Source organism: Cloeon dipterum, chromosome 3, assembly GCF_949628265.1.
Source record: "Cloeon dipterum chromosome 3, ieCloDipt1.1, whole genome shotgun sequence".
Lineage (NCBI taxonomy): Eukaryota > Metazoa > Arthropoda > Insecta > Ephemeroptera > Baetidae > Cloeon > Cloeon dipterum.
This window is the reverse complement of record NC_088788.1, coordinates 12,065,782-12,092,145: the sequence shown is the minus strand read 5'-3', so window position 1 is coordinate 12,092,145 and position 26,364 is coordinate 12,065,782. Positions and strand designations below refer to the sequence as shown.

The 26,364-nt window shown below is 40.3% G+C and overlaps 6 protein-coding genes and 1 long non-coding RNA gene across 8 annotated transcripts in view; 2 read left to right on the top strand and 5 right to left on the bottom strand.

Annotated features, from left to right (window-relative positions):
- Nucleotides 1-483: 483 nt before the first annotated feature.
- Edem2 (ER degradation enhancer, mannosidase alpha-like 2) lies at nucleotides 484-7,923 on the top strand. 2 transcript variants are annotated; one of them, XM_065486860.1, is made up of 12 exons: nucleotides 484-824; nucleotides 1,723-1,768; nucleotides 1,836-2,089; nucleotides 2,323-2,476; nucleotides 3,160-3,223; nucleotides 3,404-3,846; nucleotides 4,485-5,081; nucleotides 5,458-5,556; nucleotides 5,621-5,944; nucleotides 6,586-6,933; nucleotides 6,983-7,033; nucleotides 7,585-7,923. In XM_065486860.1, the coding sequence occupies exons 1-12, from the start codon at nucleotides 733-735 to the stop codon at nucleotides 7,714-7,716; spliced, it is 2,604 nt and encodes an 867-aa protein (XP_065342932.1). In that variant the 5' UTR covers nucleotides 484-732; the 3' UTR covers nucleotides 7,717-7,923. The 2 variants fall into 2 exon arrangements, with proteins under 2 accessions (XP_065342932.1, XP_065342933.1); XM_065486861.1 differs by lacking the exon at nucleotides 6,983-7,033 and having other exon boundaries at nucleotides 486-824.
- Nucleotides 7,924-8,435: 512 nt separating this feature from the next.
- LOC135941375 (uncharacterized) overlaps nucleotides 8,436-26,364 on the top strand; it is a 26,970-nt gene continuing 9,041 nt past the window's right edge. The window contains exon 1 of the mRNA XM_065486866.1: nucleotides 8,436-8,589. The gene's annotated coding sequence lies outside the window, so the exon portion shown is untranslated. The remainder of the gene's footprint in view (nucleotides 8,590-26,364) is intronic.
- On the bottom strand, nucleotides 8,593-13,803 carry LOC135941334 (uncharacterized). Its single transcript, XM_065486738.1, has 20 exons — nucleotides 13,501-13,803; nucleotides 13,208-13,411; nucleotides 12,959-13,153; nucleotides 12,830-12,899; nucleotides 12,647-12,773; nucleotides 12,416-12,592; nucleotides 12,120-12,360; nucleotides 11,841-12,020; nucleotides 11,691-11,791; nucleotides 11,556-11,636; nucleotides 11,047-11,278; nucleotides 10,795-10,995; nucleotides 10,546-10,740; nucleotides 10,417-10,486; nucleotides 10,227-10,353; nucleotides 10,012-10,161; nucleotides 9,639-9,879; nucleotides 9,195-9,374; nucleotides 9,039-9,139; nucleotides 8,593-8,983 (listed from the first exon to the last, which is right to left on the bottom strand). The coding sequence occupies exons 1-20, from the start codon at nucleotides 13,682-13,684 to the stop codon at nucleotides 8,900-8,902; spliced, it is 3,141 nt and encodes a 1,046-aa protein (XP_065342810.1). The 5' UTR covers nucleotides 13,685-13,803; the 3' UTR covers nucleotides 8,593-8,899.
- On the bottom strand, nucleotides 13,926-16,259 carry LOC135941374 (cytochrome P450 4C1-like). The gene is made up of 10 exons (XM_065486862.1): nucleotides 16,050-16,259; nucleotides 15,791-15,991; nucleotides 15,545-15,733; nucleotides 15,411-15,480; nucleotides 15,224-15,350; nucleotides 14,984-15,169; nucleotides 14,535-14,775; nucleotides 14,278-14,457; nucleotides 14,117-14,217; nucleotides 13,926-14,061 (listed from the first exon to the last, which is right to left on the bottom strand). Exons 1-10 carry the CDS (start codon nucleotides 16,231-16,233, stop codon nucleotides 13,972-13,974), a joined length of 1,569 nt encoding a protein of 522 aa, XP_065342934.1. The 5' UTR covers nucleotides 16,234-16,259; the 3' UTR covers nucleotides 13,926-13,971.
- LOC135940074 (uncharacterized) lies at nucleotides 16,480-17,446 on the bottom strand. The gene is made up of 4 exons (XR_010574819.1): nucleotides 17,363-17,446; nucleotides 16,818-17,298; nucleotides 16,659-16,761; nucleotides 16,480-16,598 (listed from the first exon to the last, which is right to left on the bottom strand). It is a non-coding gene; the product is annotated as an uncharacterized LOC135940074 (long non-coding RNA).
- Nucleotides 19,061-24,013, bottom strand: LOC135941328 (uncharacterized). Its single transcript, XM_065486715.1, has 20 exons — nucleotides 23,712-24,013; nucleotides 23,453-23,653; nucleotides 23,207-23,395; nucleotides 23,073-23,142; nucleotides 22,894-23,020; nucleotides 22,652-22,837; nucleotides 22,203-22,443; nucleotides 21,951-22,130; nucleotides 21,790-21,890; nucleotides 21,647-21,733; nucleotides 21,173-21,362; nucleotides 20,879-21,082; nucleotides 20,631-20,825; nucleotides 20,502-20,571; nucleotides 20,319-20,445; nucleotides 20,088-20,264; nucleotides 19,793-20,033; nucleotides 19,523-19,702; nucleotides 19,373-19,473; nucleotides 19,061-19,318 (listed from the first exon to the last, which is right to left on the bottom strand). The coding sequence occupies exons 1-20, from the start codon at nucleotides 23,893-23,895 to the stop codon at nucleotides 19,232-19,234; spliced, it is 3,138 nt and encodes a 1,045-aa protein (XP_065342787.1). The 5' UTR covers nucleotides 23,896-24,013; the 3' UTR covers nucleotides 19,061-19,231.
- Nucleotides 24,082-26,364, bottom strand: part of LOC135941327 (uncharacterized) — a 6,372-nt gene continuing 4,089 nt past the window's right edge. The window contains exons 12-21 of the mRNA XM_065486714.1: nucleotides 26,074-26,311; nucleotides 25,816-26,016; nucleotides 25,568-25,756; nucleotides 25,439-25,508; nucleotides 25,254-25,380; nucleotides 25,016-25,195; nucleotides 24,711-24,951; nucleotides 24,472-24,651; nucleotides 24,315-24,415; nucleotides 24,082-24,267 (exon numbers count right to left, since the gene is read on the bottom strand). Coding sequence (XP_065342786.1) covers nucleotides 24,178-24,267; nucleotides 24,315-24,415; nucleotides 24,472-24,651; nucleotides 24,711-24,951; nucleotides 25,016-25,195; nucleotides 25,254-25,380; nucleotides 25,439-25,508; nucleotides 25,568-25,756; nucleotides 25,816-26,016; nucleotides 26,074-26,311 — 1,617 coding nt within the window. The 3' untranslated portion in view covers nucleotides 24,082-24,177. The remainder of the gene's footprint in view (nucleotides 24,268-24,314; nucleotides 24,416-24,471; nucleotides 24,652-24,710; nucleotides 24,952-25,015; nucleotides 25,196-25,253; nucleotides 25,381-25,438; nucleotides 25,509-25,567; nucleotides 25,757-25,815; nucleotides 26,017-26,073; nucleotides 26,312-26,364) is intronic.

Here is a 26,364-nt window from a genome sequence, read left to right as displayed (position 1 = left end):
CAACGAATCTCTCGTATAATAATTTCGAAAAATTGCGCATCGCTCAACAAACCCACAAGTTTGAATTGTTGAATTGATTTGTTGCCCTTTCCTTGCATAAAAGAAATTCGCGTTCGCGTTTGGTTGTGGAGTAATGAGAAATTTTTCGATTTTTTTCCGCTACCACGACGCATTATGTATATAGCCTGCGATTACATTTTTAAAATATATTAATTTTTTGTAATATTTTTAATTAATTCGTTAATGCGCGGATACAAATTTTTATTTAGAAATCATTTTTCCAAGATAAATATAATTATTATTCTTGTGATGTAGGTGTAGGTTGATAGTATAATGACCTGACTGAGATTCTTCAACCTCTTAAGGCTGATCCCCTCTCCCGTTCGAAATTATGTCAAATGAAGTGGGGTAGACGAATAGGAGTTTGAGACGTGCTAAAGTACGGGACAAATTCTGCGCTCTCAAAACGACCTTCAAACTCCTTCGTGCACTTCAGCGTCACGTGTCATTTATTTAAACAATTCTTTGCAAGAGTCAAGGCGCTTGAGTGCAAATTTGGAGCACTCGAGCACCCTCCGTATCTAGCTCCTGCCTCGAACCGCTGCTTCGGCGCCAGCTGAGGGTGTTATCGCTGAAAAATGGCGTGTTGACGACTGACGTGTTATCTTCGTGCGTATGTTTCGAGCCGAGCGGGCAATCAGTGTGGCACGAATGGTGATGCGCTGAGAAAAAATGTGGCCGCTGCTGCTGCTAGGGCTGCTTGCCCTGATCGGGCCCCGTCCCGCGGCCTTCGCCATGGACGCCCTGGAGCGCAGCCAGCTCAGGTAACATTGCCAGAGTGAACCTTCAAGGCCACGCCCCCGTTTTGCTACCCTTGCCACCTCTCTGGAGGTGAAAATATCCCCCGAAATGAGTCTCCAGGGCGTTTTCCTTGCAGTTCAGGGTGGACCCGCCCTGCCGGCCCTGCGGTTTTCATGAGCGTCATTTTATTTGTGGGTCGCTGTGACGTAGCGCCGTCCAGGTGGAAAAACTAGGCTTACACGACTTGAAAACGTCGATAGTTAATTTTCCGTGCTGTTTGAATTTCTCGAATTTTGTTCTTTTCCTTTACCTTTATAGATAAAAGGTATAAATGTGCCCTCTGCCAGCCTTTTTATCTGCCCTTTTACTTCTTGGTAGGAATAATAATTAGTTGTGCTCGTGATAAGACGCACTCACTGCTGGTTTTTCGAGCGGCGTAAAAAATGTTGGCTGTTCGAGGGTTTTGACTTTGACTTGCCGGTTTGTTTGTACTGCGTCGTTTATTTGCGTTCCATCCCCAACAGATCACGACAGCACATCATGCAAAATCCCAGCATGAAACGCCTGCGTTACCAATAAATATGAAAATAGTTGAACAGAATTGTCCAGTTATCTATTGCCTTGCTAAAAAATGAGAAAAATAGAAGATAAGAGTAGTTTCCTATTTTTTTTTTTTTTTTTAACCAAAGATATCGTTAATTTCTTTTCCAATTCTTTTCCGATTTAAAGAAGAAAGCACTGGGAATTCATTCTGGAAGTCCCATTTTCAGAGATAATTATTTACAGTCAACGTCAGCTAACGACTTTCGAAATATTTTTGTCATCGTGTTTGATGGACCATAATTAAAGGGGGCAGTGTTGCAACTATCCATTTTGCGCCAGAGATGATAATAATGATAAATTTTAACACTTTTTTCGCAGAGAGGAAGCGCGGGACATGTTTTACCACGCATACCGCGCTTACATGGTAAATAAGACAGCATATTTGAAAGATTGCCTGAAAGCCTAAATTAAATTATTATTTAATTTCGTAGGAAAATGCATACCCGGCCGACGAACTGATGCCGCTGAGCTGCAAAGGTCGCGTCAGAGGCCAGGAGCCGTCGCGTGGCGACATAGATGACAGTCTCGGAAACTTTTCCCTCACCCTCGTGGACACACTGGACACGCTGGCCGTACTCGGTGACTTTGAGGAATTTGAACATGGCGTAAAGCTGGTCATTCGCGACGTCACCTTCGACACGGACCTTGTTGTCTCTGTGTTCGAAACCAACATTCGCATGCTTGGGTAAAATCTTTTGACTCTGATTTTCAAATCCTGATGCACAGGGAACTTAATATTTTACTCATAACATTCATGCTGACTAAAGTGCGGTTTTAATTTCTGGAGAATGTTGCTAGATTTGGAAATTTTAGCTCCGTTTATTAATTCCAAATGATTACAATTCCGTTCAGAATTACTTTGATTTTTTCAAGAAATTGAATTTACACTTGTTCTTACTTACCGTTTCCCAATATCAGGGGGCTGTTATCTGCGCATATTTTGGCTGAATACTTCCAACAGCGTGCCGGCATCATGTCCTGGTATAGAGGCGAGCTGTTGTCCATGGCCAAGGACCTTGGATTCCGTCTCTTGCCAGCGTTCAATACAACCACTGGAATTCCTCATGGCAGAGTAAGTAAAATAAATTCAGAAAGAGCTGCATGAATGGAATCGGATTAATGCGTTTGGGTTTTCTCGTTATCTCATTGACCTTTCAAGGAAATTTGATGGCCAGTACTCTCACACAGAATAATTTATAATTTCAAATTTAAATGACGATTACCCTGCTTCAGTCAGATATTAAATTTATTCTTGACGTGGTGCTTTCATGGACTCCGTTGAAACTTGGTTTTTATCGCTTACTTTTATTCTGTTGATAAAACTTCTGTTTGTTTATCAAAATTTTCATGCAAGAGTAACTGCTGTAAACCGCAGCAGTTGTTTACATCACAAAGCAAAACACGTCTTTTGCCTCGCAGCAAAACAATATGACTACTTCGAATAATAAAGCAAAATTAGCTTAGGTGAATGTTTTGTATCTCTCTTTTTCTGCTAAACTCATGACACCATTGAAAATTGTATTATTTTCCTCTTGTTGAGTGTATTAAATGTTATCAAAACTAATTTGCTTATAATAGCTGATTGTTGTTAATATTTTTTTTTAATTTCAAGTAAATTTGACAAGTTAAGCATAATATTATTGAACATTATTAAGTTTGATATTTTCCTTTTACTTAATACAAGCAGTTAATTATGTATTTAATAAAAGAAAATCAGTTTTAATGGAAAGTAAATTTTGAATAAATTATTTTTAGATTAATTTACGCCATGGAATGAGGTCTCTGGAGAACTTGAGGGAAACATGCACAGCTTGCGCAGGTAAGGCTGATAATGTTTTAATTATTATGACAAGGAAATAAGTTTTATTGCACACTGCAACTTCCTTATAACTGTGTAACCAGAAAAAACATCATTTATGTTTTTCGTCTTCTCGCCACTAGGGAAATAAAGGCAGAAATTTTCGATTAGAGTTATGCTTAGTTTATTTTGTAATTTCAGGAACAATGGTGCTAGAAATGGCGGCGCTTTCCAGATTGTCTGGCGAGCCCGTGTTTGAGGAGAAGGCGCATCGCGCCATGGACGTCTTGTGGCAGATGCGGCACCGCTCGTCCGATCTGATGGGCACGGTGCTCAACATCCACTCAGGGGACTGGGTGCGACGCGACTCTGGCGTCGGCGCCGGCATCGACTCATATTACGAGTACTGCCTCAAGGCGTACATCCTGCTAGGCGAGGAAAAGTACCTGGGCCGCTTCAACAGGCATTACGATGCCGTGATGAAGTACATCAGCCAGGGGCCGCTACTGCTTGATGTGCTGATGCACCGGCCGCACACCAACTCGAGGAACTTCATGGACGCGCTGCTCGCCTTCTGGCCGGGACTGCAGGTGCTCAAGGGCGACATCAGGCCTGCTGTGGAGACCCATGAAATGCTCTACCAGGTGAGTGCTTGTTTTAACATTTTATTGTTTCAATCGTTTTATGAGAAACAACTTTATTTCTTACACAATAAAATGTCTGCAAAAATCCGCATTTAAAAATATTGTAAATAGCATGTATTTGTAGAGTGAAGATTGGATCTATGTAACTCTAGAGTTCTTGCAAGTGCAGGCACCTAAATTAAATTATTGGTCACATGGTTAGACCCCGTGATTGTGGCTAATTGTTAGGTGTGGAGCTGTGCCATTTGTGCCACGCCACGTTAGCTGCAATAAAAATTATAATTAGGCCAAATATAAATCGGCCTCTGCTGTCCATCTAAGCACAAACAAATTTCACTAAAATATTGTGTTGGCCAATCAGCCGCCAGAAAAATTATCAGCTGTTTCTTGAGACTAGGTTCAGTTTTAAAATCTTGCAGTTGAGGCCTTCTCAAAATACCGATTTTGGTGGCAGAGATTTCACTACATACTGAATTGGGATTTTTTGAACATATTTTGTGATTTTTTCTCATTTTTTTAATCAGTTGCGGAAAAATCCGAAAATTCATTTTCTTGCAGCCTTCTTTCTATTTTCAAAGCTTGTCAGAAAACGTAAAAATTGTATCAAAAAATCTCAAAGATTTTGTAATTTTTCGTAGGTGATCCAGCGGCACAATCTGCTGCCAGAAGCGTTCACCACCGACTTCCAAGTGCACTGGGGCCAGCACCCTCTGCGGCCCGAGTTTCTGGAGTCGACCTACTTCTTGTACCGCGCAACCCAAGACCCCTACTACCTGCAGGTGGGCAAGCACGCCCTGCAGGCGCTGCAAAAGTACGCGAGAGTGCCGTGCGGCTACGCGGCGGTGAAAGACGTGCGTACGGCGGCCCACGAGGACCGCATGGACAGCTTTGTTCTGGCTGAGACCTTCAAGTACTTGTTCCTGCTCTTCGCTGAGCCGGCCGACCTGGTGCTTGATCTTGACGAGTTCATCTTCACCACCGAGGCGCACTTGTTGCCCCTGAGTCTGTCGACCAGTGGCAACGCGTCTGCAGCCCACTTAAATCCGAGCGCACTCAAAGTTGCGCCACCAATCGAACCTACTGCTCAGAATGGCCACGACCCTGACGAACCCAGGACCTGCCCCAGCACGCTGCACTTGTTCCCAGAGTCTGTGCGTCGGCCGCTCAAGAACATGGTGAACGGAATGTGCCCCAGAAGGTCGCACCGCAGGAAGTTGCATGCCGTCCAGTTCCAGGTTAGTTCTTTTTATCTTAGTGTGTTGCATGTTACTTTTTTGAAGTAACTCAAAAAACAGATAATTTGAAGGTACTTACGGTTTGACACTTATGCAATGCGCTAAATCAACATTTGATTTGCATTTTTAGTCTAACTAAGGATTGAAAAACTCACTCCTTAAAATTAGTGCAAAATATTATGGATTGATTTTAGATTTTAGATCCTTTAAACATTTGTATGAAAGAATAAACATAATTTTGTTTGAAAATATAATTAAGTGTATTTTAAAATCCTATTAACCTCTCTCCAGCAACTACTGGCAAATAAATGCTTGATATGCGTCGACTAACAACGTTTGCCTGCACTGTTGAACATGTTTTGGCCCTCTGCTTTAGGTCGGTAACCCTGAACACATGAAAGCCGTACGTGACATGGGCATAGCAATAATCACCCTGCCCGACGGCCGTCTGCAGTTGCTGCACACCTTTGCTAATGTGAGCGAGCGCATCCCTGTCTTGATCCCATCCCAGACTAATCGTACAATTCTGCCCTGAACAGGCGCGGTCAGCGTCAGACGCAGAAGAGGGTTTGCAGTTCATGCAGGAGATGGTTGAGCTGTCCAAGGCGCAGGCACAGGCGCCGGATTCGACGCCGCTGACCGTGTCGTACCGCGTAGCCGCGTCAGCGCACACACCCGCCCACAAGGTTGTGCTGACCGCCGGCCCTGCGCACTTCGGCCGAGAGCTCAAGGGCAACGAACGAGTCGTCGCCTCAGTTGCCCTCGCCGAGCCTCTCAGGGTGTGTGCTGCCCTGGAGCAGCCACAAAAACTCAAGGGCCGCATTGCTGTGATCGAGAGAGGAGACTGCATGTTCATTGACAAGGTGTGTGCCCTGATAAACATTTTATGTTTCATTTATTCTGTTTTCAGCTTAACCCGTTTAAAGTTGTCTCAAATATTTTATACTATCCCCTTTTTAAATATCTTCTATAGAGTACGCTACTTGCAAGGACTTTTAGAAATTTAAAAGTAGAACCTGTATCGAATTGGCAGATTATACAAGAGGTGAATCAAGCTCAGTGGTCAATTTTTATGCCTAAATTTTAAAAACCTTTGAATAATTAGCTTGTGAATTTTTGAATTGAATTTTAAATCCACAATTTTTCTACAATTGTTTGGTCTGAGTTTGTATCTTACTTCACAAATTATGTAAAATTTTCTATATCTATTCAGTTTCCCCCCACCCCACTAAAAGCGTCAGTTTATTAAAAAATAAGATATTTTAGCTAAAATAATTAAAAGCTCTGATTACCTACGCAGGGAAGACAGCTCAGCAAATTTTGATTGAATTATCTTAAATGCTATTAACCCAAAATATTGCTACTTAAGATTTTGCCGCTTCATAAATCCATTTTTATTTTCTAAATTTGCTGAATCCTTAAAAACGAGCACATTAATTGACAAGTTCATTAATTTTATAAATATGCTGCAGGTTTTTTAATGTCAATGTTTTCCTTTGAACAGGCGCGACGAGTAGAAGCTGCAGGAGCAGTTGGAGCCATCGTGCTGGACAACACGGGTGGCTCATCGTCTAGTACCTCGTCCATGTTCGCGATGTCTGGAGACGGCACCAATGATGTGCACATTCCCGTCGTCTTCCTGTTCCAGCAGGACGCGCTGCAGCTGCTGCAAGCCGTGTCGCTTGACCCCGAACTTGAGGTCACCCTGCAAGACTCGAAGAACAGCGCCAGCAGCGATCCACTGCTCGCAGAGGCGGCTGAGGCCATGGACGCGCGCCTCCTTGACTCAATCCTTGACAGACTCAAAGGTTCTGTGAATGACTTCTTGTCAAAGCAGCATGACCAGACCAAGGTGAGACTCGCGTCACTTGCGAATCGAATTTTTACTCGAGACTTCGCAGGTTGACGAGTTCAGAAATGAGTACGCTCAGCTTTTCGAGCAACTAGTTTGGGTAACTTTTTTCCCTTAAATTTCTGGGATGCATTCAAAGGTTTGGTTGGCATTGTGTTGCTGGGGTAAATCCTATTCCTCTTGGAAAAAGAACTTTTGTTGTTAAGTTTTACTGAGTTGTTGTCAGATGCTAAATGCTAACAAAGGCTGATTCAATTAAGGGCGTTATGATGTTTTTAAATAAAATTAAATATTCAATTTGGCAACTTCTGCAACAATGCGTAGCAAGAGGTATATTTTGGTTTGATCTTAGAATAAATTTATTGCAGAATATGCATAGCTTGAGAAAAAAATTCAACCTGTTTAACAGAGTATAGAAACTGCAGTTAATTTCAATTAAATTAAAAGAAGTTGGATTTTTAAGGGAAAACAAGCCAAAAATTTGTAGTGGTAATGAACTACTCCATTAATAGCCTTAACAGCATTAACTATAAGTTTTGGTTAATCTTATCCTTCATGCAAATAGGGCTGGAACGAAATTTTGACGCTTTTTGGGGTGCTTTTATCAAAGGCAGTGCGATTTGTTTCTTCAATTCTTTTAACGTGTCACAGGTGAACTCAATTGAGGAAGGAGATGACGAAGACGGCCACATTCGAACAAAGCGGGGTCGCAGCAGGAATCTGGATCCTGACGGCCCATCGGAGGAGCCTAAAAGCACCAAGGAGCCCAAAGAAGAGTTGTGACGTGGGCGGATGGCGCCGGACGCCTCTTTTCACTGTGATCGTGTCCCTCTTGGCAACGAACTGTGCCCGGCGAAAATCAATATTCCTTAGTTGATAAGCGAAAGACTCGAGTGGGTGAGTTGTTAAATGATAACTTATTAAGATGCAAAATATTGAAGCGACTAAGATTTGGCTCAGTGGCAAATAATAAAATATTTTGTGATAATAGCTTAAGACAATTTTATTTCCTGTTTCCTCAAGTCGGTGTATGCTATGCAAGGTTTTTCCTTTAAATTTGTTATATATATGTTAAACTTGTGAATAGATCGTTTTTAAGGCTGTTGATGCACATAAATATTTTGGTTATTTTTTCTGATCACTTTCCATGAAATAAAAATAATACCTATACTAAGTCATGGAATATTAAGGAGTTAAAATTACGTTGTAAATCGCATTACATAAAAAATGAGTATGAGTGCAGCAGAAAGAGCAGGAAACGTAGAAGTCAGGAATAGAGGCATAGGCAATGCGCAGTTACCGGCCCATCCCCTCCCTTTGTTCAGCGTCATCCTCTTTATCCCCTTTCCAAAGTTCCCTGATTTCTAGTGAAACCAGCTGCTTCGACCCCCCTTCCGCAATAGAAAGACAAAGGGGATTGGATGAATTGACTGGGATGGTCGATGGTCCATGTGATTTGGTTTTGATTCATCGCGATCTACTTGTCTCAGTTGTCTCACCTCACCATTTTCGCGTCTTCAACTTCAACTGTGAGACCATCTATCTGGAACGATTAAGGAACACCAGGCACTGACCAGGCACCAGCAACAACTCCTTTTCTAGTAGATAGCTATACATGACTGGGCTTCGACTTTCCTCCTGGACAATTTGACAGAGGTATGCATTTCAAAAAACTGTTTTTATTGGCTAGTTTGGTTACATATGTATGCATAATTTGTAGTAACATACATATGTACGTACATCATACAATGCACTTGTAATAGTTTTCGTTTTATGTAGTATATGATATGTACATTATAAAAAGTTACAAAATTTCCTAAACTACATTACATTCATACCTCCAATATAAATAATTATAGATTTTAGTAAAAAGGAATATTTACGATATTTACACGCAAAATGTATGGTCGCTTATCCCACGACTCTAATATCCATCTATTGTTAGATTTTATGATGTTGTTATATTTTACTGCATACTGAGTGATGGTTTGTCAGTTCTTTCATACAGCTTCACTCTCAAACCATTTTTCGGTTTAAGTATCATTGCAACCTAATTGGAACGGTAGCTATAAAAAATTTAATTGTCTCAGCATTCTAGATTTTACCTCCAACTCGGTCTCGTCCAATGTGTGAGCCGCCATGACCCTGAATTTTCTAAGAACAGTGGACACGACAACTTTTTCTTCCATAATGGCAAATTTTTGTCCTTAAAGCAAACATCAAATTTCACATATTGTGCCTTCGTAAACTAGTTAAATTACCTATGCAGTTTCGAGGCCCGGCGCTGAACGGAACATAGGCGTATGCATGTCGCTTTTGCGAATTTTCTGGTAGGAACCTGTCAGGATCAAACTTCTCTGGGTCGGGGAAAAATTCAGGGTCTCTCTGTATCCTGTAGGGTATGATAGTGATGTTGCAGCCAGCAGGGATAACTTTTCCATCTGTAAAACGCAGTAGTTAGTATAGGAGAGGTGTCTTTTTTCAAAATTTTTAAATTGCATGCATCTATGAAAATAACACTTATTTATCAATTAAACTCATTAAATATTATTTTTATGAAGCTGTGTACTTTATAAAAAATGCACATTATTATCATAAATTCGGTTCTTGTTAAAAGTTAATTCATCATTTAAATTTCGAAAGCGCCCGCAAATCATTTTGTTTTAATATTGAAAATTATTTAATTTTCGATCAATTTTATTTACCATGGAGAACTGCGTCTTCACGGAGGTGTCTCTCGAAAAATGGCACGCTCGGGTACAGTCTCAGAGACTCTTTGATGCACCTGTCGAGGAACTTGAGTTCTGTGAGGTCGTTCATCGTTGGCGCTCTTCCTGAATCGCCAAACACTGCCTCGAGCTCTTCGACTGCTCTCTCTTGAATGTCGAGATGCGTGCCCATCATGAAAAGAACCCACGATGTGGCTGTTGTGACCGTGTCATGGCCCTGTAAATTGAAAAAGTGGTAATTAAAATCACACCTGACGCCGTGTAGATGCGCCTGTCGTTGTATTTAATACGGTTCCGCCGCACGGAGATGCTTTGCAGGTTGCAGCGACACATGCCGGTGTGCCCTTACCTCAAACATGAACGTGCTAACTTCATCTCGAATGTCAACGTTTGTCAAAAATCTCCCGCCTTCGTCCTGAGCTTTCAAAAGCATGTCCAAAAATGCCAGGTTTTTCTTTTTGTTTCCAGAGTGCAAATATTTTCTTCTTTCTTCAATAACCTTCAAAGGATTTTTTTGTTATTTCAACCGCAAATTTTTACTTTGGTAGCGTTGATTATGATTACCATGTCAGTGTAGTCGTCTGAAATTTTCAGGTAGCGATCCATTTCTTTTTTCAACGAGGAGAACTTCCAAAATATGTCAAATCTCAGTACCGGTGAGAAATATCTTTCGGTTACAATTGCGTTGAGCCTGTTTGACGAGAAGACTCCCCTTTATTTAATAATATACTTGTTTTGAAACCGGAAATCTTGCCTGTTGACTGCCTTGACGTACAGAGAATCCGCTGAAGTCTGTGCATTTATTGAAGTTCCCATTGAACTTTCTAAATTAAGTTTGTGTATCAGCAGCTATCTAGAAAATGCTATGATACAACTTGTTTACCACAGATGATGTCCAGCGCACAGAGTGATACATAATCGAAGATGTTAAATTCGTTTCCTTTCTTTATGGTAGGTGAGTTCTCAAGCTGGTCCACCAATATTTTGCTGTTTTTATTTATTATTGGCAAAAACTCGTGCAGAATGTTGAAGTGGAAGGCTGGGGTCAGAATTTTTCGGTGCACTCTCCATTTCTCGTCTGTGTCAGAAAATTAGTAAAAAACATCGTTCACTCCAGATTCTAATTTCAAACCTTTTGAGGTGAGGAGGCCATCCCCCATCCAGGCCTTGAGCAACCTATAATTAGAGCTTTTCATGTGGTGCTGCATTCCCTGCATGATCTTTTCTGCGTCTCTCGCGGTGCTTATCAGCACCTGCGGCTCATTGACGACCCAAAATCGAACTAGCCTGCCGTACTCCTCGAATGCAGTCGTGCAGACATAGTTAAAAAGGTCTAAAATATTTGTCAACTTCATTTGGCACGAGGATTTTTTCTGGAACTCACCTGTCATTGTCACTCCGACCATTAAAAGTCCGTTTCCAATGAGAGGCCATGCTATCGGCCCCGGTATTTTGTCGACGGCGAAGCCCCATTTTAGTCTCTTAACAGTTTTGAAAGTTAAGAAAAGTACGGGAACGACAATCAAAAGCGCATTTCTGACCAGCGGCCAGACCAATGAAATCGTTGCCAACATCCTTTTGACCGCAGAAAGCCGATTGACATTGATGATTGATCTTCATCCTCTATTTAATGCTTCTGATAACTTCTTCTTTATCAGTTGAGCAAAAACTTAACGATTTCTATCACTAATGAAGTACTCATATGACAAAAAAAAATGAAATTTTAACCGTAAAAATATTAATATTTATTTAGGACTTTTGTTATTATCTTAGCTTGCCATACCCAACACCATTTTCTATATTTTCCACCGCAGTAATTAAGCCTTTTGATCTAAACAATATCACTTTTCGCCTGTCAAATACTTTTTATCGTACATCTCTTTAATCTCAAGCCTGCATCGCAAGGTGTGGGTGTGAAGTGCGCTCATAGAGCCTGATGCGTAAACCGTTCTTCGGACGCAAAACCAGGGCCATCTGAATCAGAAAAATGTTAATTTTTCTATAATAATATAAAATTCATCGCATCACCTGTAATTCCGCCTCTTCAGGTTTGTGCGCCGCTTCTACTCGGAATTTCCTTAGTAAAGTCGAAATAACGACCTTTTCCTCCATCAGAGCGAATTTTTGTCCTGAGCATAGTGATTTAGAAAAAAATAAAAAAATAATTCAGTGAAATACCAATGCAGTTCCTGGGTCCGGCGCTGAAGGGTAAATATGCGTATGGATGACGACCCACTGCATTTTCGGGTAAAAATCTGTCAGGGTCGAATTTCTCAGGGTCGGGGTATTGCTCAGGATCTCTGTGAACTCTGTATACTGAAAATCCAACGCTGCATCCAGCTGGTATCACGGTTCCATCTTAAAAATGAAAATTTTATTAAAAGACATTCAAGCAATTTTTAAAAATAACATTTCTCTGCATTATCCTTTAACTTTTGAAAGACCTGGTGAACTTACCATCCAGCACTGCATCCTCCCGAAGGTGTCTTTCGTAAAAGGGAACACTAGGGTAAAGCCGCTGAGATTCCTTCACACAACGCTCGAGTAGTTTCAATTCCGCGATGTCGTTCATCGTCGGTGCCCTTCCCGTGTCTCCAAAAACCTGGTCAAGTTCCTCTACTACCTTTTCTTGGATTTCAGGGTGAGTGCCAAGCATGAAGAGGGCCCAGCAAGTACCCGTTGTCACGGTGTCGTGGCCCTAACAAGATCCTTGCTTGATTAATTTTAAATTTGAGCAGAAGCGTCGCACTTACTTCAAACATGAATGTGCTGACTTGGTCCCTCAGGTCTTTGTCGGTCATGTATTTCTCTCCCCGCATCTCGGCGTCCAGGAGCATGTCTAAAAATGCCAAGTGCTTCTTTTCACCTTCTCTTCCAGCCTCATTTTCCTTTCGGAGCGAGTTCAGGTATTGCCTCCTTTCTCTGATGACCTTAAATGTTTTTCAGGATTCGAAATTTCTCATAATCATTCAGTTAAATCATACTTTATCGGTGAAGTCGGCTGATACTTTCAGATGGTAGTCCGTGTCTCTTTTAACTTTGGAAAATTTGTAGAAAATATTAAACCTAAGCCGAGGCGAGAAGTACTTCAACGCAACAAGCTCGTTAAGCCTGCAGAATTTAAATAGTTCAATATAAATTTACTCTAATTCACTCGCAAATCATACTTGTTGACGGTTTGTACGTAAGGTGACTGCGAGCTCCTTTGTGCGTTGATCACTGTGCCCATGGAACTCTCTAAAGCGAATAATAATTTTCAGGGCTTTTTTCATTGGTTGCCTAACTATTTCCCATACCGCAAATAATGTCCAAAGCGCACAACGAGACAGTTTCGAAAATATTAAAGTCCTTTCCAGATTTGTATTCAGGAAGTTGACTGAGTTGCTCGACCAGAATTTTACTATTTTTGCTTAAAATCGGCAAGAATTCGTGCAGAATGTTGAAGTGGAATGCGGGTGTCAATATTTTCCTGTGCACGCGCCATTTATCATCTATGGAAAAAGAGACAACGCAGTGAACACTATTTTTACATCAAGAGTTTAAACCTTTAGATGTCAAAAGGCCCTCCCCCATCCATTCCTTCAGCATCAAGTCGTAGTTTAAACTTTTCATATGGTGCTGCATGCCCTTCATAATTTTTTCGCAGTCGCTCGCTTTTGTAATCATTACATGCGGTTTGTCCACCAGCCAAAAACGCACCCGGTGTCCAAATTCGGTAAAGGCGTTGGTGCTCACATACTGGAACATCTCTAGAAAATAGTTTTTATTCAAATTTTGATCAGAAGTATTAAATTTTAAATCTAGTGATTGACCATAATTATGTAGATAATATTTTAACCTGACAAGCTGAGGCGCATCATGAGTGATGCGTTGCCGATCAAAGGCAATGCCCATGGCCCCGGAATTCGTTCCACGATCGACACAAACTTGAAATGTTTCAAGCTCTTGTACGTAAGAAAGGCGAGGGGTGCCACAAAAAGAAGCAACACCCTTAGCAACGTCGCGAGCCACGAGTAATCCATTTTGGCCTATCACTCGACCAGTTTTGATGTGATTGTAACGAAAATCTTTTAATAGGAGTTTTGGAGGCTCTTATCACCAAAGTTGTAACACTAACTGGCATCTCATGTGTTTGCGCAACATCATGCTGTTTTTAACTTTAGTCAATTGGCTTATTCTTGAGCCTTTTTGATATGGAGACTGATGTTTTTTATCTCTCACTCTTTATTGGGGGTTAAAGGTGGAAAAATCATGCGCTACGTTTTGGTGATACCAAGCTTTAATAAAAAGATAAAATGAGCAAGATATTTCATGATGAAATAGCCAAGTCTTCGTCTGCTCCTGATCTCCTGCGAAGTTTGATTTTCAGTCCGTTTTCCGGTTTCAGTACAAGCCCAACCTTTACAAAATTTAATTTAAATTCCTTACAGTAAAATTTACAAGTGTAACGAAACCTTCATTTGCGCCTCTTCTATAGAGTGAGCAGCCTCAACAACAAAGTGACGCAGCACTGTTGACACTACAATTTTTTCCTCCATCATTGCAAACTTTTGTCCTTGAATATGTAAACAACAATAAATTATTTTAAGTCTCGGGCGAGTTTATATAAACAAACCGATGCAATTTCGTGGCCCAGCGCTGAACGGGAGATAGGCGTATGGATGACGGCCTATGGAGTTTTCAGGTAGAAATCGGTCGGGGTCAAACTTTTCAGGGTTTGGGAATTGCTCAGGGTCCCGGTGAATTACAAACACATTAAAAGAAGCAGTCACTCCTCCAGGAGCAGTCACTCCCCCTAAAATAAATTTTTATTGATTTATAATTACTTCACTGTAGAGGATGAACTGTGTATGATCACAAAAAATATTGAACCTTCAAAGGGTTGATCCTCCCGAAGGTGACGCCCGAAGAATGGCACACTAGGAAACAGTCTCAGGGTTTCTTTTAGACACCGCTCAAGGTATTTCAGTTCGTTTAGGTCACTCGTTGTTGGTGCCCTTCCTGAGTTTCCAAAAACGTGGTGAAGTTCTTCCACGACCTTTGCTTGTATTTCCGGGTATGTGCCAATGATAAAGAGGGCCCAACAGGTGGCTGTTGTAACCGTGTCATGACCCTATTTGTGCCAAAAACCCAAACAACAATATTAGATTATTGGATTTCCTGTCGGAAAAAATTCATTCAAATGATATAATAAATTTAACCAAATTTAGTGCACTTTTGGCTACTAATATTTATAATATGCAAGGAATTGAATTTATTTTTGAAGCAATTTCATACGCAAATTATTAAATAAACTTTCAAGTTAATTAAAATTGAATCACCTCAAACATGAAGGTGCTGACTTGGTCTCTGATGTCTTTGTTACTCATGTGCTGCTCGCCCTCATCTTGTGCAGCCAAGAGAAGATCTATAAACGCTAGTGGTCGCCTCTTTTCAGTAAATTCGTCAATTTGTTCGTTCTTTTCCTCTTTCACTTCTTTTAAATACCTCCGCCTGTCTTCTATAATCTATATTGAAATTAAATTCAGCCTTGATTAATTTTTTGATGAGATGCCGAATACTTTGTCCGTGAAATTATTAGCAATTTTTATTGTTCTTTCGGTTTTCCATTTGTGCCAGGAGAGATTGTAAATCCAGTCAACCCTAAGGTGGGGCGTGAAATAGCGCTTAACCAGTAAATCGTTCAACCTAACAGCAAACAATTTAGTGTTGCTTATTAAAAGATTTAAATCAATTGTTCAATTGTACTCTCGAATTGCTTTGACATAGGCAGAGTCCTTCTGTTGCTGTGCGTTTATCGATGCACCCATCGAACTTTCTGGATAAGTAAAGAGACGATTAAAATTTAAATCAATATCAATTTACAGTAAAATATTACATACCACATATTATATCAAGTGCGCAGAGTGTCACATAATCAAAAATGTCGATCGTTTGTCCCCTCTGCGCCGGTTCCTCTAATTTTTCTACCAATTCTTTGCTACATTTGTTGAAAATTGGCAAAAACTCGTGCAGGATGTTAAAATGGAAAGCTGGTGTTAGAATTTTCCTGTGTATCTTCCACATTCCATCTATAAATAGCGATGAATTGATTACGTGCAATTCGTTTTGCTCGTTTATGTTATTACCGTTTGCTGTTAGAAGACCTTTTCCCATCCAGCTGTCCAGGATTTTGTAATTTTGACTTTTGGCGTGGTGCGCCATGCCTTGCAAAATCTTCTCTGCATATTTCGCCGAACCAATGACCACTTGTGGCGAGTTGAGCACCCAAACTCTAAAAAGTCTGCCGAACTTTTTGATATCAGTGTAACAAATTCTGTCGAAAATTTCTGAAATTATGATTCACTTAATTTAATTTAGGAGGTTTAGACTGAAACTTAAAATTACCAATGGAAGAGAGCCCAATTAGGTTGTGCGCAGAGCCAATGATAGGGTAAGCGGCTGGTCCTTTAAACTTAGTTAGATGTTCAAATATTTTCGGGTCCTTCCTGAATTTTAATAGCAAGAACGCAAGTGGCAGCAAAAGCAAAGCCACAGCGCGCAATATAAACACTATGGAGGCTAGCTCCATTTCAGACTCTGAGTCAAATCAATGCGAACGCAATGAAAATAAACAAAAAGTAAGGCTAAAAGGACACTATTACTGATAAGAGCAACAAATCTTGATCCAAACAAGCGCTTATCACACAGCAGTCTAAAGTTCATAACTATTGGGAGTGAGAGTAATATAATTATCCTGCTCTTCTTTCTTTGGGTGGCGGATTTTTGTGGGTTGTTTTATAAATAAAACAATTTTTATTCTACAGCCGCGTAAAGACTACTAGGCTTTTTAATTTCATTTCGGGTTTATTCCATTCGTAGTTTTAAATTATTATCTACTCCGCGGTCTCGGAGTCGCACTGTCAGTCCGTTCTGTGGCCGCAATACCAATGCAACCTGTTTTCAGTTTAAATTTAAAATTAGTATATGCTCAAACTTAAAATTACAGTAAATCACCTCCATTATTGCTTCATCAATTGAGTGTTCTGGCACCACTTCAAAATGACGCAAAATTGTTGACACGAGACCACCTTAATTTCAAGCATTGCAAATTTTTGACCTGAAAATCCAGCAATCAGAGCTCTTTGATATTCCTATCAAAATTAAAGTTGCTACCTATGCAATTTCTAGGTCCTGCGCTAAACGGGATGTAGGAGTACGGATGTCGTCCTGCTGAATTTTCCAGCAAAAATCGGTCAGGGTCGAACCTCTCTGGGTCAGGAAAGTTTTCAGGATTTCTATGAATGGAATATACGTTGAAAGACGCCGTAACGCCAGCAGGTGCAATACGCCCATCTGTTAATTACACGGAAATATAAAATTTATCAAAAAATCTCAAGATCATTTTCAACATACCGTGAAAGTGAACATTCTCTCGAAGCTGTCGCTCAAAGAAAGGGACACTGGGGTACAGTCTCATTGTATCTTTAATGCACCGCTCGAGATATTTCAACTCGGCCAAATCGTTCATCATGGGTGCGCGTCCCGAGCTGCCGAAAACCTGGTGTAACTCGTCCACGACCTTATTTTGAAATTCAGGGTATATGCCCAAGATAAAAAGGACCCAGCAACTGGCAGTCGTCACGGTGTCATGTCCCTAATATATGCGATAAAAGCAACACTTTCTAGTAAAGTAATTTAAAGAGTTGCAATCAAATTACCGCGAACATAAACGTGCTAACTTGAACCCTAATATCTTTGTCAGTCATAAGGCTTTCATCATCTTCCTGGACCTTAAGAAGCAGGGTATCTTTGAAAGCCATATTTTTGCGCTTTCGCTCTCCTTCCTTGATGTTTTTTATCTCTCACTCTTTAGAGATAAATATTGGGGGTTAAAGATGAAAAAATCATGCGCAACGTCTTGGTGATACCAAACTTTAAAAAAAAGATAAATGACAAGTTATTTCATGATGTTACGGCTAACGAATGGAATTTCCTGAAAAAATCCCACCTTGATGAAATTTTCAACAAAGTAATTGGTTCTTGGAAACCTTCACAGCGGCATTTTTGCAATGGTAGTCGTAGTTTTTAAAATAGTACCCGGTTGGCTGGCGCGTCTCGCAAAAACTGGCGGCTGCGGATGGCTCGTAAAAGGGGAGCGTCGCGGTTTCAGATCTCTCTACCCAGAAGGTTAAACCAACTGTTGGTAGGTGCGAAGCTCAAGTAGCTTCTTGACGCCATACTACCCTACAGACGGTGTGGATTTTCCCTTTGTAAGTAGTACAGGGAGAAACAGTGGCTGTGTCTAAGAACAATTTTTATTTTTAAAGATATTTATTATTACTCTTATTACTGAAAACTCAGATTGATTTAAGACCAGTCCGTTGGCTTGCGTTGTTAAGGCACTCTCAGGAGTGTCAAAGCAACGGGAGGTATTTGAGCAGTTCGGAGATCTAATACTGGCTACCCAATGTCAGAGATGGCAAAAAGTGCGCTTAGTTTAGTGACTCGAAATGCTCAAATTTGCTCAACGGGCTGGGAGGCGCACCGGCGCCGACTCGCTACTTGCTGGTTTGCACCTTTCCAGCATGCGTGATTTGGCTTCACGGGACGAATGCCTAGCGTTTCAATGCAGTCCTCGGTGCGGAGGCAAGTGGCCCTTCAGTGGGCTGGGTCCCTGTGCGGCCCAGTGCACCCATTTGTTATCCGTTCGCGGTGTTATTGTGACCCGGGTTTCAGCATTCGTGCTAGTGCAGTGGCAGTGCGCGCCCTTCCCGGTCCGAGAGGACAGGGATAAAAAGATAAAAAAGAATGGTGCGAACAAGTCAACAGGAGTTAATTGTAGGTTCTAATATAAAATAAAATTCGATCGTAACTATGGTTGAATTTATAACATTGTAATCCAATTATTGTATAATCTCATGAAATTTTCTTTGTGTCTGTAAGTCACGGGGTGCTACTAAAGCTAAAAAGGAGTGGCACTTTAGTCTCTTTTCCACGCTTACTCTCTCCCTCGACAAAACGAAACAAAAACGAAAACTGTACAACATTCCGATCTCTGTTAGTAGCTGCGTACAGAGAGCAAAATGACGTGTCACGCACTCTTGTTTTTTCGTGATTTACGGCGGAATTTGATCTGTATTTTCTCGGCGCATGGCTGCTAATATTTAGAACGTTTGAAGCCAAAAATTGTTTTTTTTATCCCACGACTCCAATCCATCTTAGATATTATTTATGTTTGATCTTCATCCTATTTAATGCTTCTGATATCTTCTTTATCAGTTAAACGAAAACAAACGATTTCTATCACTATAATGACGTACATGCCAAAAAAAGCTTGAAATGAACGCTTCAATGCATGTCTTCTCGTCTTTTCGTGGGGATCGCTTAGTTTTGATAATAAAAAATAAAACAGACGGTTATAATTTAATCGAAAAAATATTAATATTTTTTTAGGACTTTTGTTATTATCTTAGCTTCCCATACCCAACACCATTTTCTATATTTTTCTACGCAGTAATTAAGCCTTTTGATCTAAACAATATCACTTTTCGCCTGTCAAATACTTTTTATCGTACATCTCTTTAATCTCAAGCCTGCATCGCAAGGTGTGGGTGTGAAGTGCGCTCATAGAGCCTGATGCGTAAACCGTTCTTCGGACGCAAGACCAGTGACATCTGAATCAGAAAAATGTTAATTTTTCTATAATAAAATAAAATTCATCGCTTCACCTGTAATTCCGCCTCTTCAGGTTTGTGCGCCGCTTCTACTCGGAATTTCCTTAGTAAAGTCGAAATAACGACCTTTTCCTCCATCAGGGCAAATTTTTGTCCTGAACATATTGATTTAGAAAAAAATAAAAAAATAATTAAATGAAATACCAATGCAGTTCCTGGGTCCGGCGCTGAAGGGTAAATATGCGTATGGATGCCGACCCACTGCATTTTCGGGCAAAAATCTGTCAGGGTCGAATTTCTCAGGGTCGGGGTATTGCTCAGGATCCCTGTGAACTCTGTATACTGAAAATCCAACGCTGCATCCAGCTGGTATCACGGTTCCATCTTAAAAATGAAATGAAATTTTTAAAAATAACATTTCTCTGTATTATTCTTTGGAGTTATGTTGACTTTTAAAAAACCATATAAACTTACCATCCAGCACTGCATCCTCTCGAAGGTGTCTTTGGTAAAAGGGAACACTAGGGTAAAGTCGCTGAGATTCCTTCACACAACGCTCGAGTAGTTTCAACTCCGCGATGTCGTTCATCGTCGGTGCCCTCCCCGTGTCTCCAAAAACCTGGTCAAGTTCCTCTACTACCTTTTCTTGGATTTCAGGGTGAGTGCCAAGCATGAAGAGGGCCCAGCACGTACCCGTTGTCACGGTGTCGTGGCCCTAACAAAATCCTTGCTTGATTAATTTGAAATTGCGCAGAAGCGTCGCTTTTACTTCAAACATGAATGTGCTGACTTGGTCCCTCAGGTCTTTGTCGGTCATGTATTTCTCTCCCCGCATCTCGGCGTCCAGGAGCATGTCTAAAAATGCCAAGTGCTTCTTTTCACCTTTTCTTCCAGCCTCATTTTCCTTCCGGAGCGAGTTCAGGTATTGCCTCCTTTCTCTGATGACCTTAAATGTTTTTCATTATTCGTAATTTCTCATAATCATTCAGTTAAATCATACTTTGTCGGTGAAGTCTGCTGATACTTTCAGATGGTAGTCCGTGTCTCTTTTAACTTTGGAAAATTTGTAGAAAATATTAAATCTAAGCCGAGGCGAGAAGTACTTCATCGCAATAAGCTCGTTCAGCCTGCAAAATTTAAATAGTTTAATATAAATTTACTCTAATTCACTCGCAAATCATACTTGTTGACGGTTTGTACGTAAGGTGACTGCGAGCTCCTTTGTGCGTTGATCACTGTGCCCATGGAACTCTCTAAAGCGAATAATAATTTTCAGGGCTTTTTTCATTGGTTGCCTAACTATTTCCCATACCGCAAATAATGTCCAAAGCGCACAACGAGACAGTTTCAAAAATATTAAAGTCCTTTCCAGATTTATATTCAGGAAGTTGACTGAGTTGCTCGACCAGAATTTGACTATTTTTGCTTAAAATCGGCAAGAATTCGTGCAAAATGTTGAAGTGGAATGCAGGTGTCAAAATTTTCCTGTGCACGCGCCATTTATCATCTGGAAAAAGCGAAAATGCAGTGAACACTATTTTTACATAAAACAGTTTAAACCTTTAGATGTCAAAAGGCCCTCCCCCATCCACTCCTTGAGCATCAAGTCGTAGTTTAAACTTTTCATATGGTGCTGCATGCCCTTCATAATTTTTTCGCAGTCGCTCGCTTTGGTAATCATTATATGTGGTTGGTCCACCAGCCAAAGCCGCACCCGGTGTCCAAATTCGGTAAAGGCGTTGGTGCTCAAAAACTGAAACATCTCTAGAAAATAGTTTTTATTCAAATTTTGATCAGAAAGTATTAAATTTTAAATCTAGTGATTAAAAATAATTATGTAGATAATAATTTAACCTGACAAGCTGAGGCGCATCATGAGTGATGCGTTGCCGATCAGAGGCAATGCCCATGGCCCCGGAATTCGTTCCACGATCGACACAAACTTGAAATGTTTCAAGCTCTTGTACGTAAGGAAGGCGAGGGGTGCCACAAAAAGAAGCAACACCCTTAGCAACGTCGCGAGCCACGAGTAATCCATTTTGGCCTATCACTCGACCAGTTTTGATGTGATTGTAACGAAAATCTTTTAATAGGAGTTTTGGAGGCTCTTATCACCAAAGTTGTAACACTAACTGGCATCTCATGTGTTTGCGAAACATCATGCTGTTTTTAACTTTAGTCAATTGGCTTATTCTTGAGCCTTTTTGATATGGAGACTGATGTTTTTTATCTCTCACTCTTTATTGGGGGTTAAAGGTGGAAAAATCATGCGCAACGTCTTGGTGATACCAAACTTTACTAAAAAGATAAAATGAGCAAGATATTTCATGATGAAATAGCTAAGTCTTCGTCTGCTCCTGATCTCCTGCGAAGTTTGATTTTCAGTCCGTTTTCTGGTTTCAGTACTAGCCCAACCTTTACAAAATTTAATTTAAATATCTTTACAGTAAAATTTACAAGTGTAACGAAACCTTCATTTGCGCCTCTTCTATAGAGTGAGCAGCCTCAACAACAAAGTGACGCAGCACTGTTGACACTACAATTTTTTCCTCCATCATTGCAAACTTTTGTCCTTGAATATGTAAACAACAATAAAATATTTTAAGTCTCGGGCGAGTTTATATAAACAAACCGATGCAATTTCGTGGCCCAGCGCTGAACGGGAGATAGGCGTATGGATGACGGCCTATGGAGTTTTCAGGTAGAAATCGGTCGGGGTCAAACTTTTCAGGGTTTGGGAATTGCTCAGGGTCCCGGTGAATTACAAACACATTAAAAGAAGCAGTCACTCCTCCAGGAGCAGTTACTCCTCCTAAAATAAATGATTATTGATTTATCTTTACTGTAGTGGATGAACGGTGTATGATCACACAAAATATTGAACCTTCAAAGGGTTGATCCTCCCGAAGGTGACGCTCGAAGAATGGCACGCTAGGAAACAGTCTTAGAGTTTCTTTTAGACACCGCTCAAGGTATTTCAGTTCGTTTAGGTCATTCATTGATGGTGCCCTTCCTGAGTTTCCAAAAACGTGGTGAAGTTCTTCCACGACCTTTGCTTGTATTTCTGGGTATGTGCCAATGATAAAGAGGGCCCAACAAGTGGCTGTTGTAACCGTGTCATGACCCTATTTGTGCCAAAAACCAAAGCAACAATTTTAGATTATTAGATTTCCTGTCGGAAAAATTTCATTCAAATGATATAATAAATTGAACCAAATTTAGTGCACTTTTGGCTACTAATATTTGGAATATGCAATGAATTGAATTTATTTTTGAACCATTTTCATACGCAAATTAATAAATAAACTATCAAATTAATTAAAATATAGTCACCTCAAACATGAAGGTGCTGACTTGGTCTCTGATGTCTTTGTTACTCATGTACTGCTCGCCCTCGTCTTGTGCAGCCAAGAGAAGATCTATAAACGCTAGTGGTCGCCTCTTTTCAGTAAATTCGTCAATACATTCGCTCTTTTCCTCTTTCACTTCTTTTAAATACCTCCGCCTGTCTTCTATAATCTATATATTGAAATTAAATTCAGCCTGGATTAATTTTTTGATATGGTGCCGAATACTTTGTCCGTGAAATCATTAGCAATTTTTATTGTTCTTTCGGTTTTCCATTTGTGCCAGGAGAGATTGTAAATCCAGTCAACCCGAAGGTGGGGCGTGAAATAGCGCTTAACCAGTAAATCGTTCAACCTAACAGCAAACAATTTAGTGCTGGTTATTTAAAGATTTTAATCAATTGTACTCTCGAATTGCTTTGACATAGGCAGAGTCCTTCTGTTGCTGTGCGTTTATCGATGCACCCATCGAACTTTCTGGATAAGTAAAGAGACGATTAAAATTTAAATCAATATCAATTTACAGTAAAATATTACATACCACATATTATATCAAGTGCGCAGAGTGTCACATAATCAAAAATGTCGATCGTTTGTCCCCTCTGCGCCGGTTCCTCTAATTTTTCTACCAATTCTTTGCTACATTTGTTGAAAATTGGCAAAAACTCGTGCAGGATGTTAAAATGGAAAGCTGGTGTTAGAATTTTCCTGTGTATCTTCCACATTCCATCTATAAATAGCGATGAATTGATTACGTGCAATTCGTTTTGCTCGTTTATGTTATTACCGTTTGCTGTTAGAAGACCTTTTCCCATCCAGCTGTCCAGGATTTTGTAATTTTGACTTTTGGCGTGGTGCGCCATGCCTTGCAAAATCTTCTCTGCATATTTCGCCGAACCAATGACCACTTGTGGCGAGTTGAGCACCCAAACTCTAAAAAGTCTGCCGAACTTTTTGATATCAGTGTAACAAATTCTGTCGAAAATTTCTGAAATTATGATTCACTTAATTTAATTTAGGAGGTTTAGACTGAAACTTAAAATTACCAATGGAAGAGAGCCCAATTAGGTTGTGCGCAGAGCCAATGATAGGGTAAGCGGCTGGTCCTTTAAACTTAGTTAGATGTTCAAATATTTTCGGGTCCTTCCTGAATTTTAATAGCAAGAACGCAAGTGGCAGCAAAAGCAAAGCCACAGCGCGCAATATAAACACTATGGATGCTAGCTCCATTTCAGACTCTGAGTCAAATCAATGCGAACCCGATGAAAATAAACAAAAAGTAAGGCTAAAAGGACACTATTACTGATAAGACCAACAAATCTTGATCCAAACAAGCGCTTATCACACAGCAGCTTAAAGTTCAAAACTATTGGGAGTGAGAGTACTATAATTATTATACTGCTCTTCTTTCTTTGGGTGGCTGATTTTTGTGGGATGACAACGTTATAAATAAAACAATTTTTTCTCTACAGTTGCGTAAAGACTACCAGGCTTTTTAATTTCATTTCGGGTTTATTCCATTCGTAGTTTTAATTTATTATCTGCTCCGCGGTCTCGGAGTCGCACTGTCAGTCCATTCTGTGGCCGCAATACCAATGCAACCTGTTTAAAATTAGTATATGCACAAACTTAAAATTATAGTAAATCACCTCCATTATTGCTTCATCAATTGAGTGTTCTGGCACCACTTCAAAATGACGCAAAATCGTTGACACGACCACCTTAATTTCAAGCATTGCAAATTTTTGACCTGCAAATCCAGCAATTAGAGCTCTTTGATATTCTCATCAAAGTTAAAGACGCTACCTATGCAATTTCTAGGCCCTGCGCTAAACGGGATGTAGGAGTACGGATGTCGTCCTGCTGAATTTTCCGGCAAAAATCGGTCAGGGTCGAACCTCTCTGGGTCAGGAAAGTTTTCAGGATTTCTATGAATTGAATATACGTTGAAAGACGCCGTAACGCCAGCAGGTGCAATACGCCCATCTGTTAATTACGCGGAAATTTAAAATAATCAAAAAATCTCAAGATCATTTTCAACATACCGTGAAAGTGAACATCCTCTCGAAGCTGTCGCTCAAAGAAAGGGACACTGGGGTAAAGTCTCAGGGTTTCTTTAATGCACCGCTCGAGATATTTCAACTCGGACAAATCGTTCATCATGGGTGCGCGTCCCGAGCTGCCGAAAACCTGGTGTAACTCGTCCACGACCTTATTTTGGAATTCAGGGTATGTGCCCAAGATAAAAAGGACCCAGCAACTGGCAGTCGTCACGGTGTCATGTCCCTAATATATGCGATAAAAGCGACACATTCTAGTAAAGTAATTTAAAGAGTGGCAATCAAATTACCGCGAACATAAACGTGCTAACTTGATCCCTAATATCTTTGTCAGTCATAAGGCTTCCATCATCTTCCTGGACCTTAAGAAGGGTATCTATGAAAGCCATATTTTTGCGCTTTCCCTCTCCTTCCCCGACGTTCTCCTCTATCTTCACACTTTTTAAATAGTTTCTTCTTTCTTGTATAACCTTAATTGTGTAATTTTTTATTGCTATTTTATTAATAAGCCAGATCTCGACTACAAACCTTATCAATGAAATCGTAATTCATTTTTACTGCTCGCTCAACTCTTTTCTTCACGCTGGAAAATTTGTAGAGGAAATCAACTCTCAAGAAAGGCGAAAAATATCGCCGCATGATGAGCTCGTTTAGCCTTGATAAATATTATTTTAAAAGAAGTGCTGCTAATTAACAGCAGTTATTTTTCATACTCTCTGACTACTTTGACGTACGGCGAGTCCTGATGCTGCAGAGCATTCTTTGAGGTGCCCATTGAACTCTCTAATTAAAATCAGTTGATTTTTTACATACCAAATAATCACAAGAAAAACTCATTTTACCACAGACAATAACTAGAGCGCATAGAGACAGTGGCTCAAATAAATCTACAGGCTGACATAAGTCTGAATATGTTTGTAGTTTTCCAACTAAAGTTTTGCTGTTTTTGTTAATTATATGAAGAAACTCGTGCAAAATGTTGAAGTGAAAAGCAGGCGTCAATATCTTCCGATGTATTTGCCATTTTCTGTCTGCAAAAAAACCCAGTTATTTTGCGAAACTGTTAAATAATAATTGATAGAAATTCTACCGTTTGATGTGAGCAGTCCTTGACCCATCCAACTATCAAAAACTTTGTAGTTTATGCTCTTGGCGTGATGCTCCATTCCGTGCAAAATTTTCTCAGCGTGTTTTGCTGAATTAATGATGAGTTTCGCTGAATTCAGGTTCCAAACTCTGAATATGTTGCCATAATTTTTCCAATTGTCTCTAAAGAGCAGTTTGAACAAAGCTAAATTACAACCGTTATTAGCGAGTAAAAAAGTGAGTTATAATCACACTAAATTACCAACCGAGTCCTTGCCAACAAGCACATAAGATGTACCGATCAGTGGATACGGTACTGGTCCTCCGAATTTTTCCAGCTCTTTTTCAATCCTAGGATCCCTTCTGGTTTTCAGCACGAAAAACACCAGCGGTAGCACAAAAAACACAATTGCTCTCAACACAAACGAAAGAACGGTTAACAGCTCCATGTTTGTCGTTGCAGAGAAATATTGCAACTCATTACAATAGTGTAGCTTCATCTGAGAGCAGATAAGAGATAACAAGAAGGGAGAGGGGAGACGATTTTTTCATT